This window comes from Poromitra crassiceps (genome assembly GCF_964638095.1).
Source record: "Poromitra crassiceps genome assembly, chromosome: 18".
In the NCBI taxonomy this organism is placed as follows: domain Eukaryota; kingdom Metazoa; phylum Chordata; class Actinopteri; order Beryciformes; family Melamphaidae; genus Poromitra; species Poromitra crassiceps.
The window spans coordinates 10,320,137-10,334,086 of NC_139636.1; the positions used below are offsets into that span (position 1 = coordinate 10,320,137).

Here is a 13,950-nt window from a genome sequence, read left to right on the forward strand (position 1 = left end):
TATATATACAGTATTACAGTGTGTGTGTGTGTGTGTGTGTGTGTGTGTGTGTGTGTGTATATATATATATATGTATGTGTATGTGTATATATATATATATATATATGCGCTACAGCACCGCAGCACGTCATATGATGTGTGGCGCGGTTGTGTGGTACTCAAACTATTTTCCCAAGGTTGGCAGGTCTGCATTACTCTGCAATGGCTACATTGGCCTCAACACAGATACTTACAGAAAACAACTCATCGTTAAAAAGCCAGCAGTCTTGCCAATTCACCAAGAGATGGCTTCATGTGGAGCACAGGGGATAGGCCGGAGTTACACTCACACTGTTGATCATTCAGCCAGACTCTCTCCTGCGCTGCTGCAGCATGAAAGGATGCCAAGCGAGACTAGTCATCCGCTCACCTTCCAGACAAGGCCACAATAGACCTGGATTTGTGCATCATTTACTAAAAAAAGAAAGAGCCCACAGTACAGTAGAAACTAAAGACAGAGAGGAGACTAAGCAGGAACAACATTACATTAGCAGCCTAAGCTCCCCCTCTCCCACCATCACCAATGATGAACCATTCATCACACACACAAAGTCACTGGTTCAAATCTGATGGATCAGAGATGCACAACATTGGTTCAGCTAAACTGACACTTAGCGATCAATAAATACCAACGACTCCATCAACAGCTACGAGAGCACATGAGTAGCAAAAGTAGGATTCAAGAATGACACGTAGCTGGCCATGTTGTTAGCTTCCAGAATAATAGGGATGCCAAAGTGTATTTACTCATTGTTAGCTCTAGCGATGAAACGCGGTATGAAAATTTCATATCATGATTATAGTGACCAAAATGATCAGCGTTAACTTGTCCGTATTATCGCAGTATTGTTCAAATGTGCTGACAATTTTCAAAGAGTACTGATACACTCACTGAAATCATTTCACCAGCCTGTGTCTGGGGGAGTGTTGCTAACTTTGGTTGATGATGGACAGTATTTACTGTGTATTACTGTTCAAAACTCTGTAATCACGGTAACCACGGTAACACGGTTTTAATGATCATTTAAATTTGAAACAGAGTTGGATTAGGTCGTTTCACACAAGGTAGGCCTTTACTGCAAAACAGGTTAAGAGACAAACCCATCCATCACCATATACTTCTATTCAAGTATTCCACCAAAGACAGTTTGATGTAAAGTGGTTGTTACTTCTTCACAAAATGAAATGTCCACAGCTTCCACAATGACACTCGTTGCAATGTCACCAACACAATGTTGCTCTCAAATGACTTAAAAGATTGAGATGTTAGGCTATTGTCCACAGGCGTTCAAAGACCAGAGGCACTACTATACTCATTAACATGAGGAACTCTTTTGTCCATTATTATGACTACAACTGCAAATAATTGCACTGAGAACTAAAGGAGTTGTGACCTTGAACACCAAGAGTGTCTGATGAAGATGTCAATGTATAAGACTACTCCATCCATCTCAATATTTCCTCGAAATGCAGCTGTAGTGGGTGGAAGCGGCACGTGTGATCCGTGCTTACTGATGCAGTTAAAGGCGGATAAATCATTCGCACTGGGTTTGCTGCTGCGGGACGGGACGCTCCTGGCATCAAAACAAAGTGTGCCATGCCATGCTTGTTTCCTGCCTGCTTCACAACTCAAATTAAAATCGAGGAATCGGTCGGTTCGGTTGCAACAAACTCTCCTACAAACGGTTGATTTGTCTACGTAAATACACCAGTGTGATGTCTATTTTTTATTAACCTCAAATACTTTTTGAAGCGAAATTCAGCAGCACATGAGACCTTCAACTTCCATGTAAACTACGTGCAATGCGATCCCCATCTGCTTTGCCCCCGTCTAATAAACAAAGCGGTGCCTACGTGTGTTTCTCTCCCGAAGGGGGGTGGGGGTGCATGAGTGATGGAGACTGTTGATGCGTGATGTTGACCTCACCAATTTCTTTTAAGTGCAATAAGTCCTGGGTTAAACAACCTATATTAACTGTAACGTGATACCAGACAAGATGCATGTTGGGGGGAAAAAGTGCAGAGACAATTTAGCTAGTGTTCAAGGAGAACAATCGAGTGCTAAAGTTGAATTATGTCATCGTGGGGGTAATAAATCTCGTTTATTCTGTGATAAGGCACATCATGAGCGGATGGTGTCACCTTCACGCCTTTTAGGACCCGGTTGATATAGAAAATGAGCGCTTTAAAACCATCACTTCTTGCGGTGAAACGAGAAAAGGGCGAGGAAACAATGCCTGAAAGGCATCTGCGTCCCTATGGCTACCCAAGCCAGATGGCTTGCAACTGCAAGACAATAAACTCGAACCTCACGCCATGAACTTAAGTTGATTTGACATAAAAACACAACGTAGACCACTCAAACACCAACAACGCAGATTGCTATTGAAGACAAGTTAGTGCGACTTATTGCACTATGACTGAAATGTACATCCGATCGTAAACCGTAGCCATTAAAAAATATAATAGTTCTATCACTTGACTTTACAAGTTTGGCGTTGCTTTGTGAGTTTATTTCAATCACATTCTTACCAGAAACAATCTGGGCATTTAACATGACTAACGAGTCCGACTATTACATTAACCGATCCACAACATAAACATGAGAGCGATGCAAGTCTCACCAAAATGAAAACAAATGGATGGCACATGGTTATGTTACGAGCTCTCTGACTAATCTGATTGTAGTGAATATCACTCGAGCATCCTCGGGCAGATCAAACTGTCATATGAATATCGGACAAAAAAACCAAGTATTTATGTGCAATTGACTAACGTTGAGGTGACATATTTTTCAACTGCGAGGATCAGCAAGTATCCAGTAAAGCTAGCTTTTAGCAGCGCTAACTAGCTGGCTAGCGCGTTAACATTGCCTAACAGGATTACTAGTAGAGAAGTTCACAACACACAGCTAAGCTGGCTAACCAGTTAGCTCCTTATACAAAGTGCACTTGACAGACCATGCAGTGAAAAAAGCTGACATAAAACAACTTTTAATTTACATGATACAAGACGTCAATGTTACTACAAGTAACCCAATTATCAATTTACCTCTATTTCAAAGTCCGGAAGGTTGAACGCTGTCCTGAACAGCGAACAGAAGTGGGCTATGGCGGGGACTTCCCACCAAGTCTGGATCTCTTCCACAGAAATTATACATCCCTGGGACATTTTCGGACTGGAGAGATGGTGTGGCGTTTGTTTCTCACATTAGAAAGTAGTTTCTTCAATGACTTATAGGCTATCCGTGGCGTTAAACTCCCTTTAAAACGAGATCAAAAGTTCCCGTTTACGTGCAGTCCACACAGTTGCCATTGCGACCCGGGGAGCGCTACAATCTGTTTCAATCAGAGTGTATCTCCAGAGCTGAACAGATGGGGGAGGGCGATACCACCGGCCGACGCGGAGGGGTGAACAAAATGCATTGCGCTGCCTGGGTGTAAAAGTGTACGTGAATAACATGTGTTCTCAAAGTATATGAGCTGCTAGTATTTACGTTATATAACTGAAAATTACAAATATTTACAATGATCGTTGCCTGTTTGCTGTTATTGTAAATGTCTATAGTCAGTAGTCCCCCCTCCCGACGTGATAGTGCGGTCGCCGTTTAAAGGGAATTCTTATGAATGGTGAATGAACTACAACCATGACTACAGCCCCGAAAGTTTGAAGGAAGAGCTAGCTGTATTAATAACTTTCATTTAGCATCATCTGCACGCACGCTGTTGGCGTGTGAAGATACGGTTCCAGTCGTTATGGTTTAAGCTGAATTGGTTATGTTGCTTTTATGTCGGAGTCATCTGAAGGTGACCCCCGTTATATAAGCTATTTATTATTTATTGTTTGCAATAGCCTACTGCTATTGTATTGCAGAAGCGCACGTTTTCAAATGTCCCAACTGCGTTCGAGCAGCTGATCATGGTCGAGTGTGTAGTGACTGTGAACTGCGAGGTATACTTGTTATTGTAAACACCACCAGTGTAAGGTCTGTCCAATATATTACGCTGGGGCTCCCCCTATCGCAAAAAGCGAAAAATGCATACGATGAGGTACAATGATGCTCAGTGAGTGTGGCAGGGTTTAGTGCCACACTTCCCTGCTCACAGGTTGGCTGTTCAGTTGCAAATAGTTAGAGGATTGTAAGGTCATTGCTGTGTTTGAAGACCACACTATTAGACCTACCACTGCTTCGTCCATTCCAGAAATGAGCAAAAGTGCCTTACCACAAAGATAAGATAAATCACCAGTGGTATAGTAGAAAATAAAAAGGTGGATGATCATCAAAAGACAAACAACAACCACCAATATTACATCAGTTTGATACTACTTAGAATGATGTATGCTTGGAATTTATCTCATCAAAAGATAGGCCTACATTCTAAAAAGATGGGTACACTGTTCAGCAAATAAAAAAAAGTTGGTAAACTAGGTGGGTTCTGCACTACATCACTGTTTGCTCCCCATGGCCACCTTTAATAAGGACTTTGACTTTGGATTTGACTACCTGGACCCTATAAGGCAGGGATAAGCAACCATGTGCCATTGAGGGCCAAGAGTAGCCTAGATAGATAGATAGATAGTTTTTATTTCTGTGTCATGCCATTTCTGGCCCATCCCACATGGGATTACAAGACACCAAATTATATATAAACATAATCATAACATAACATCCGGTTGTACAAACAAAATAAATAAAGTATATAATATATACACATATGCATGACATATACATACACATATACACACTTACTGTACATACATACTTTTTTTTTTCTTCTTTTCCTTGTCTTACATTGCCTTTTCCTGATAAAGAGCTTTTTTTCTCATGTCCCAGGCTTTTTCCAAATAACAAGCCAGTCCAAAAGTTTCATATGTAAACAACCAACTCAAATTATATGCATCATCATTATTAAGAAAATCAAACTCTGTTTTTATCTTACTGAACAAAATATAGCGTGGTTCACTGTAAAAAGGACAATAAAAAACAAAATGAAACTCATTTTCTATGTCATTTAAACAACACATTGGACACACCCGCTCTTCTTCTTCCAATCTGACATACCGTCCAGTTTCGATCATAAGCGGTAAAATACCAGATCTCAGCTGGGCACATAAAGCTCTCTGCTTTTTTGATAAATTATAATTAACATAATTTTCAGTACCAAAATCATGTTTAATCATACGAAACGTACGTAGCTTTGGTTTAGTCCATATATCCTCAGCCCATCGCACCTTATACTGAGTAAACAAAGATTCTCTAAGTATAGCAATGTTGATTTTGCTGTTATTGAAAAATGCCTCACCAAACCCAAAGCTAAAAAATAATGCTTGCACATCTCTTGACCAACAGCCATTAATTTGTTTATCCCACATAAAAATCATTCTTGCTAGCCTGTTTCCCTCCATATCAAGCAACCTATTCCACAGCTGAGCCATACATATTTTCCAGCGAGCCTCACCTGGTTCCCATCCCATGTCCCCTGCTATAGCTAACTTTGGAGCATATTTGTGTGCACCTAAAAAATATCTCATTGCACTGTTTTGGACTGAGTCACATATAGAGATGTTTCGTAGGCCCCGAGCCCCAGCAGAATAATCCAGCACAGGACATACACAAGCTACAAAGAGTTTGGAGTATGTTTGGAAACTCATATCCTTCAGGTTTTTGCTCTTACCTATAATTCCCCCCAAGGCTCTAGTTGCTGATTCAGCCAGAACTGTGACACCTTTTTTTAAATTCATGTGCTCATCAAAATAAAGACCCAGATATTTATATGAATCCACATAATTAAGTTTATGTGAACCAACTTTAAACTGATAGGTGCTACGGGTACATAAGGGGTTCCTGAAATGAATAATTTCTGTTTTCTTTTTGTTAATGACCAATCTCCATTTTTTACACCAGTCATTAGTATATGAAAGCATTTGTTGCAGTTTTTCTTCCGATGGTGCCAATAGAACAATATCGTCAGCATACAAAAGAATACTTGTCATTTCTTTTCCACACATTATCCCACAACTTAAAGCATTAATTTCTTTGGCCAAATCATTGATGTAGAGAGCGAATAATGTGGGAGACAGGGAATCCCCTTGTTTGACCCCTAATGATGTTGAGAACCAGTTGGTGCAAAATTCATTTACTCTCACACATGCTATGGGATCACAATAGAGAGATTGCATGGCTGCATAGAATCGTCCATTCACCCCATACTCAATAAGTTTATAGGCTAAAAGATTTCTATTAACCAGATCAAACGCTTTTTGAAAATCTATAAAGCAAGCATACGTTGATTCAATGTTATCAATTCTATTTGTTATAATTGCAGACAGCCTATATGCATTTCATTCCAACCAAAGAATACAGGTGACTTCACTGGTTGGTCCCTCCTGTCTACGGTGTGTTAATCAGCGAAAGCTTGTGTGCAGCCTTTGGTTGGAATGAAAAGCTGCAGCCTCTTGGCACTTGATGGCACAGACTTAGCCATCCCTGCTATATGCTGACAGTGGTTGTCAGTAGTGGGGGAGGGTAGTGATGCTCAGCTGGCACATTGCTGTCAGTGCAGTGATGGCCCCCTCCCTTGCTAACCTCAGTCTCTAGAGCCATATGAAATCCATTTTATTTAAAAAAAAAAATGCATTTTAAGTTTTAGTTTAGGGGTTAGGATAGACCCCCCCCCCCCCCCCCCCCCCCCGACGACCCCCCCCCCTCCCTTCTTGATGACTTGGTTCTCAGACAGCCTCTTCGGCATGTTTCTCAAAGTGACAACCAAGTTGTTAGGTGACGTAAGGTTCTCGCGCAAGACCGACCCCTCTCTCAAAACATCCCAATCCAAAAGTGAATCATTCCTCTAGGCCTATTTTACAGTTATGAAATCATTTAGGTTACTACAATAATTAGGTCTACTTTTGATTTTGATAATTAGGCCTACTTTTATCCATTTCAGCCAAATTATGGAAAATTCTGCAATAATCCATGTTTTACAGTTGATTCAGTTTTTATTGAATTTTGAATAGCAGTTTTATTTTGAAGGGCTTGCCTCGGGAAAAGCCTGATCCCTGCAGCCATAGCCACTCTGAACAGCAGGCCCCGCTGATCTGTTTGTCTGTCTTGCCACACTGTTGCTGTCATTGTCTCTGCTGTTATGTTGATGTCTGTCTGTCTCGCCACACTGTTGTTGTTGCTGTCTCTGTTTTTGTCGATAATGATGCTGCTGTCTATGTTATGTTTTTTCTGTAGGCCTAAGGATTCTGTAATGTACAGGACAGTGAAAATGAATTTCCCTCCCGGGATAAATAAACTAAGTCGAAGTCTAAGTCTATTACCAAATTCCATGATTCCGTCCATTTGTTTCTGTTTTGCGGAAATCATATGGACCTACCTCAGTCTCACTTCAGGCTGTGATAGGAGACTGATCTACGGCTCTAAGTGATTTGGGCAAACTAAAGGTTCCAACTAGAGTGTCTTATTAAAGAAAGTCATCTACACACTATGCATATTGCACGGGTGGGAAGCTACTGAAGTCAAAGAAATAATAATATATTAATATTAAGGCAGGAATGCAGGTCTCTAGAGGTCTACAAAACTGCGCTGAGATGCAGAGTATTACATCTAGAACTATACACCTGATATTTAAGAACTGTGTGATAGTTGGTGCAGATCGAGGGGGGAGTTCGGTTGTGAAAAATTAGGCCAATGCGGAAGTGCCAAAAACTGCAGTTCCTCGAATGGCCACTTAAGGCCATTCGAGGAGTGATTCTCCATAGACCCCCATGTTAAAATGCGGGATTTTAGAGCAGAAATAAAAATGTTTACAGCCTGGTACAAAAAAAGGTCTCTACAACTAATTTCCCCATTCCTGACAACCGGATGAGGGTGAATTTATATAACTCATTATACAGTGCAGTTTATGCAGTCTATGGCTGCAAAGAGAAGTCTAATGTTATAGAAGTCAATAGGAAAATGACCCGACTTCTCACTTGATGTATGACCTCAGTAAACACTTTCCTAATGAGTTTATGTCTCAATCACTAGTTTCAAGTCTTCTTCAATACAGCATGATGTTAATTTAGTCAATTATGGTCTCACTTAAGAGTAAAATAGATGATAAAGCAGACTATGCTTTGGGGTGTGATTGACAGGGTCATCTATCCATTGATCACGCAGTTCATCAATCACGGACCAATACCAGGCGGTGCTGCTGAATTAACCCCTGATTTTGCCCAAGAACCAAGATGGCAACGGCCAAAATGCCAGAGGCCACAAACCAAAGGGAGACATCACACTCACTAATAGTGAGTCACTATGCCCATCCTTTTTCTACAGTCTATGGTGCAGATGCTCCATAGTAGACTGCTATTGTCCATTTGGTGCTACTTGGTCCACATTTGGTTCCATTGTCCAGTGTGGTTGTGTAGTGCAGTTCATCTCTTGATGTGGTACATGAAGGTACAAAGATGACCTTTAGGGTTTGCTCATTATTATTACATGAGGCAGTGGTTAGCACTGTCTCCTCTCAACAGGAAGGGTCCATCTTTGATTCACGTAGGAATGTGTGTGTGTGTGTGTGTGTGTGTGTGTGTGTGTGTGTGTGTGTGTGTGTGTGTGTGTGTGTGTGTGTGTGTGTGTGTGTGTGTGTGTGTGAATGACTGTCTATATTGGTACAGGGAACCACCAAAAGGTCTTCTTTGTAGTTCTGTAGCTCAATGGAGAAGGTGTGGCACCAACATTGTCAGTGTTTGGGCCTAACAGAGTTGGCTGGAGGTTATGTTTTCGTCCGTTTGTTTGTCTGTTTGTCTGCAGGATATTTCAAAAAGTCATGAACTGATTTGCATGAAACTTGGCAGAAAGGTTGGTCATGGGCCAACTTAGAAGTGATTAACTTTCCACACCCACTGGCCAACAGGGGGCGCTATAATGGGCGTGTTCAAACACAAAGAGGGGCCTAACTTCCACACGGATTCACGTAACACCACGAAACTTTGTAGAAAGGTTGGTCATGGGCCAAGGACGAACAATTAACGTTCCACGCCCACTAGCCAAAAGGGGGCGTGGCAATGGCTGTGGCCAATCACAAAAAGACGCTTACAGTAACTTCCACACATATTCTCCTCACACCACACAACTTTGTAGATAAGTAGGTCATGAGCCAACTTAGAACTGATTAACTTTCCACACGCACTGGTGAAAAGGGGGTGTGGCAATGGGCGTTGTCCAATCACAGAAAAGCGCCTAACGGATTTGCACGAAACTTGGCAGAAATGTTGGTCATGGGCCAACTTAGAAGTGATTAACTTTCTACGCCCACTGGCCAAAAGGGGGGACAACAAATGAAACAGAGAACAGAGAACATAGCCCACATTGCCAAATTTATCAATAAGATAGATAGATAATCACATAACACGAAAGCCAATTCATAAAGCATGTATAATGCAAGAATTCTCGAACCTGACGGTGCGAAACAGTTTCAAAAAATATATCTGGCAGGTGATTGGATGAAGCATCTGGGTCAGCAGTTTGGGTGCAGTTTGGGTGCCTTCCTGGATGGTTGACAACAACCCACAGCCTTCTGGACCTGACAAATGACCTTTACAAATCATTGGACAGCCCGGGAAACATCTGCTCTTTGGTCACTACAGATTACAGCAAGGCATTTGACCGTGTGGATCACAGCCTCGCCATCACCACGATGCTGGAGCTCGGCCTCCGCCCATCTCTGGCCAGGTGGATAGCGAACTTTCTATCGGACAGATCACAGTCCGTGCGCTACCACGGATCCCTCTCTGACAGCGAAAAAATCACATGCGGCCTCCCCCAGGGGACGCTGCTGGGACCTTGGATTTTCATAGCCTACATCAACGGTGCAGCTAAAAACGCAGCCGCAAAGCGTTGGAAGTTTGTGGACGATCTCAACCTCCTGGAGGTGCACCCACTGAACGCTCCTCCCACCATCCAGCAGGACCTCGCTGACTTGGAGAGGTGGTCCTCTGAGCGCAAAATGGCACTGCACCCAAATAAGTGCAAAGTAATGCACTTCCTTACAGCAAAATCCCCCCCTACACTCTCAAAACTAACAATAAATGACCTCGAACTCCAGAGCGTCTCAACCCTGAAGATCTTGGGAATCCATATCCAGTCCAACCTGAAGTGGTCCGAACAGGTGGACCACCTTTGTAAAAAAGCCAGCCAGCGGCTGTTCCTCCTCAGACGCCTCAAAAACTCCGCCATCCCACCTGACGATCTCACCTCCATCTTCACAATCTACATCCGACCAACCCTGGAATACACTGCTCCAGTCTGGCACTCAGGCCTTACTGGTGTCCAATCAAAGGCCATCGAGAGAGTCCAACGCAGGGCGGTGCGGATCATCCTGGGCCGGGACTTTACATCTTACAGGGATGCCTGTAGCCGCCTAGGGCTCCCCTCCCTCAGCTCCTGGCGCGAAGACCTCACCAGGGCGTTTGCCACCTCCCTCCGACGGTCTGACCAATTCAGGAGCTGGCTTCCACCTGAGCGAGGCGTAATAAGCCATCGCTTAACCCGCTCCTCAAATAACCTTGACCTGGCCTACTGCAACACAGAGCGGTACAAAAAAAGTGCCATCCCCTACATGATCAGACTTTTAAACAACTAATTAAACTGTTGTATGTTTGTTGTTTTGCCTTTTTATACTTGTAATGATGTACTCACAATTCAATCTATGATTGCCATTTGTACATCTGTTTTTAGTCCTCAATAAAAACCGTTTACTACTACTTACTACTACTACATCTGTCTATCACATCTGTTCTCGCTGACGTCACACCTAAAGCCCGCCCATAGCTGCCTCATATGGATGCTGAGTGGTGCGAACCACTGGTGGTTCGGATTCAAACCAACAGATCTGTCGTGTGATGGTGATCTCGTGATCTCGTGATCTCGTGCGAATCCAGCTGCCTTGCAAGGTTTAGAATCCTCCGGGTGCCAGTGTGACAAATCATCATGGATAGTAGTTGTTTTTCCATTATCAGAAATCAATACATCAATCGATGCTCATGAATAAATAGTTTAAGGGCAACAGAGAGGCTGCTCATGTTCTTTCGGCTTGAGGTTCTTCTATAAGGTTTTTACTCCTTTAATGACCATCTTTGACATATTTTCCAGCAATAGAGCATTTGAAACGGTGGTATCCATACGTGGCACATCATTGTTCCACTTGCTAGTAATTGTCTCTGTTCATCCATTCATTCATAATGTGCCTCGAGGTATTATGTAATAGCAGGGCTGCTGCCGGATAAAGGGCTCGTTATAGATGGGAAGCCTTTTCTGTTGCTGTCCATGCTTTTCAAAATAAACTTACACTGAATGACAATCTGAGGGAACTGAATGTGTCTGCTTGCATGTGCTGTGGCGGTGTGGCTACACAGGCGTGAGTGAGCTGCTTGGCTCATGTGTGTGGAGTTGTGTTAGTAGTGCAGCAGTGCTGCTGTGTTGCCGGGGACCGTGTCACACAGGCAGTCACCACCAGAGGGAGGGACTTAGGCAGGACAATACTGCTGTTTGTGCAACGGCCCCTGAGCGGCGGCTGGCTCTCAGACTCGCTCTCGCTTGACTACCGCTGCTGCACTACACACACTGCTGTTGAAGTGAGAGGAGAGTGGACAGCTTGATCCTGCCTGGTGGGGATGCACTGACAGAGGTAAGTCCCTATGTCTCTGTGATGGAAGATTGTTTTCTCTCTCTCTCTAAAGCTGTCTGATGGGGCTGTGCTTGTGTGAGTCTGCTGGGAGTCGGGGTGTTCCATCCAGTAGCACTTTGGGGGTCGGGGTGTTCCATCCAGTAGCACTTTGGGAGTCGGGGTGTTCCATCCAGTAGCACTTTGGGGGTCGGGGTGTTCCATCCAGTAGCACTTTTGGGGGGTGGAAATAGAGGACCGCGAGCTAGGGGTTGCCTTGGAGTGAGTGTGAGCGTTTTGGCAGGGGCGCCGGTGCGCGTGAAAGGAGCCGAGCTGAAAGAGAAAGTTTCACACAGAAAAGAGGCTCAGTGGCAGAGGGCATGTGTGTGTAGAATGTGACGAGGACATCCAGCCACTGCAGAAGGCAGCAGAGTTTTGCAGGAGAAGAAGCGCATAGAGAAGCAGAACCTCACTGAGATGATGATGGAAAGCCACGTCAGGAGATAAGAGGTAAAGGGGGGGACACACATGGAGTTGAGAGAGGGGCCGGATTGATTGTTTCCTTTGCTTTCAGAGGAGACGGGAGAGGACTATAGAGCGGAGGAGGTTTAACAGTGGTAAAAATAGACAGAGGGAGAATGGAGGTGGAGAGATTAAGAGAGAGATTAATTAGGGAGCCGAGGGAAGGGAGGAAGTCAGGAGGGGGAGAGGGAGAAAAAGAAGGGAAGAGAGGAAGTCAGGAGGAAGTCAGGAGGGGGGAAGGGAGAAAAAGAAGGGAAGAGAGGAAGTCAGGAGGAAGTCAGGAGGGGGAGAGGGAGAAAAAGAAGGGAAGAGAGGAAGTCAGGAGGAAGTCAGGAGGGGGAGAGGGAGAAAAAGAATGGAAGAGAGCAAGTCAGGAGGAAGTCAGGACAAAGTCAGGAGGAAGTCAGGAGGAAGTCAGGAGGGGGAGAGGGAGAAAAAGAAGGGAGGAGAGGAAGTCAGGAGGAAGTCAGGAGGGGGAGAGGGAGAAAAAGAAGGGAAGAGAGGAAGTCAGGAGGAAGTCAGGAGGAAGTCAGGAGGAAGTCAGGAGGGGGAGAGGGAGAAAAAGAAGGGAAGAGAGGAAGTCAGGAGGAAGTCAGGAGGGGGAAAGGGAGAAAAAGAAGGGAAGAGAGGAAGTCAGGAGGAAGTCAGGAGGGGGAAAGGGAGAAAAAGAAGGGAAGACATTGCAACGTAAAAGCAGGGGGAAGTTAAAGGACTGTTAACTGCAGATAGGGTTTCAACGGCATTGTATTATCTTGACATCATGCTTCTTAAGATAGACCACAGACTATTGTAGTCTCAAGGAAAAGAAAGGGAAAAAAACCTGTCAAACGATTTTCCAAGTTCCTCTCAAATCTCCTTTTCAGTCCTTTGTAAATGGTGGATTTCAATCGTAGTAAAAGAATACCTCATCTGTCAGTTCTGCCCTCCTTGCTAGATCAAATAGCCGTATCCCTTCCCTTTTAGCTGGCAGATTAGACAGATTTAGGATGCTCTGTCTGAGTGTGCTTATGTTATTCACATGTATGAATTTCTAAATCTGGAGTTGATAGGCCCTGAGATATGAGGTGTCAATTCTCCACCATGACATGCCCTCCTATACCATGATATACTGTAGAGCAGTGCTTCTCAAAGTGGGGTCCGGAGAACCCCCAGGGCTCAGTGAGGGGGTTCCAGGGGGTCCCCAGCAAAAAAAGGGGATACCTTATTTTCACTCTAATTCCATCCATAAGTAACACAATGACAGAATGTATAACTGTTTTGATCATAGGTTTCATACACTTTCTGTAATAAAACATCTAAAAGCAAAACATCTGATCAGATGGGGCTGTGTGGTTTAATTTGTGTTAGTTTAGGTGTCCTCGATGTGAAAAGGTTTAAGAGCCACTGTTGTAGAACCATTGCAAATGGCCATTCAACAGGGCTTTGAGGGAGAAAATACCTCTGTGGCATGTAGAGTAGAGAGACACAGGCCTCGTTTGTATTCAACTAAAGTATCGTATCCAATATTAACTGCATGTGTTCTGTTGTTGCAGACAGTGGGAGAGAGACCAGGGTCAGACAGTGGGAGAGAGAGAGACCAGAGGTCTGTGTGTGAAGTGCAGCCCTGCAGAAAGGCTGACAGAAGACACAGATCCAACATCACTGGTTGTTGCCACCAGAAGGGGGGAAAAGGGGGGTGGGTGGGGGGGAGGGGAGTGCGAGGAGACAACCAGGCGGTCGGTCCGTTGCTGCGGCGCTA

General features: G+C 44.0%; 1 protein-coding gene across 1 annotated transcript in view; it reads right to left on the reverse strand.

The window, feature by feature from the left end:
- cecr2 (CECR2 histone acetyl-lysine reader) overlaps nt 1-3,217 on the reverse strand; it is a 58,069-nt gene extending 54,852 nt beyond the window's left edge. The window contains 1 exon segment of the mRNA XM_083654685.1: nt 3,091-3,217. Coding sequence (XP_083510811.1) covers nt 3,091-3,210 — 120 coding nt within the window. The 5' untranslated portion in view covers nt 3,211-3,217.
- Nucleotides 3,218-13,950: the final 10,733 nt, after the last annotated feature.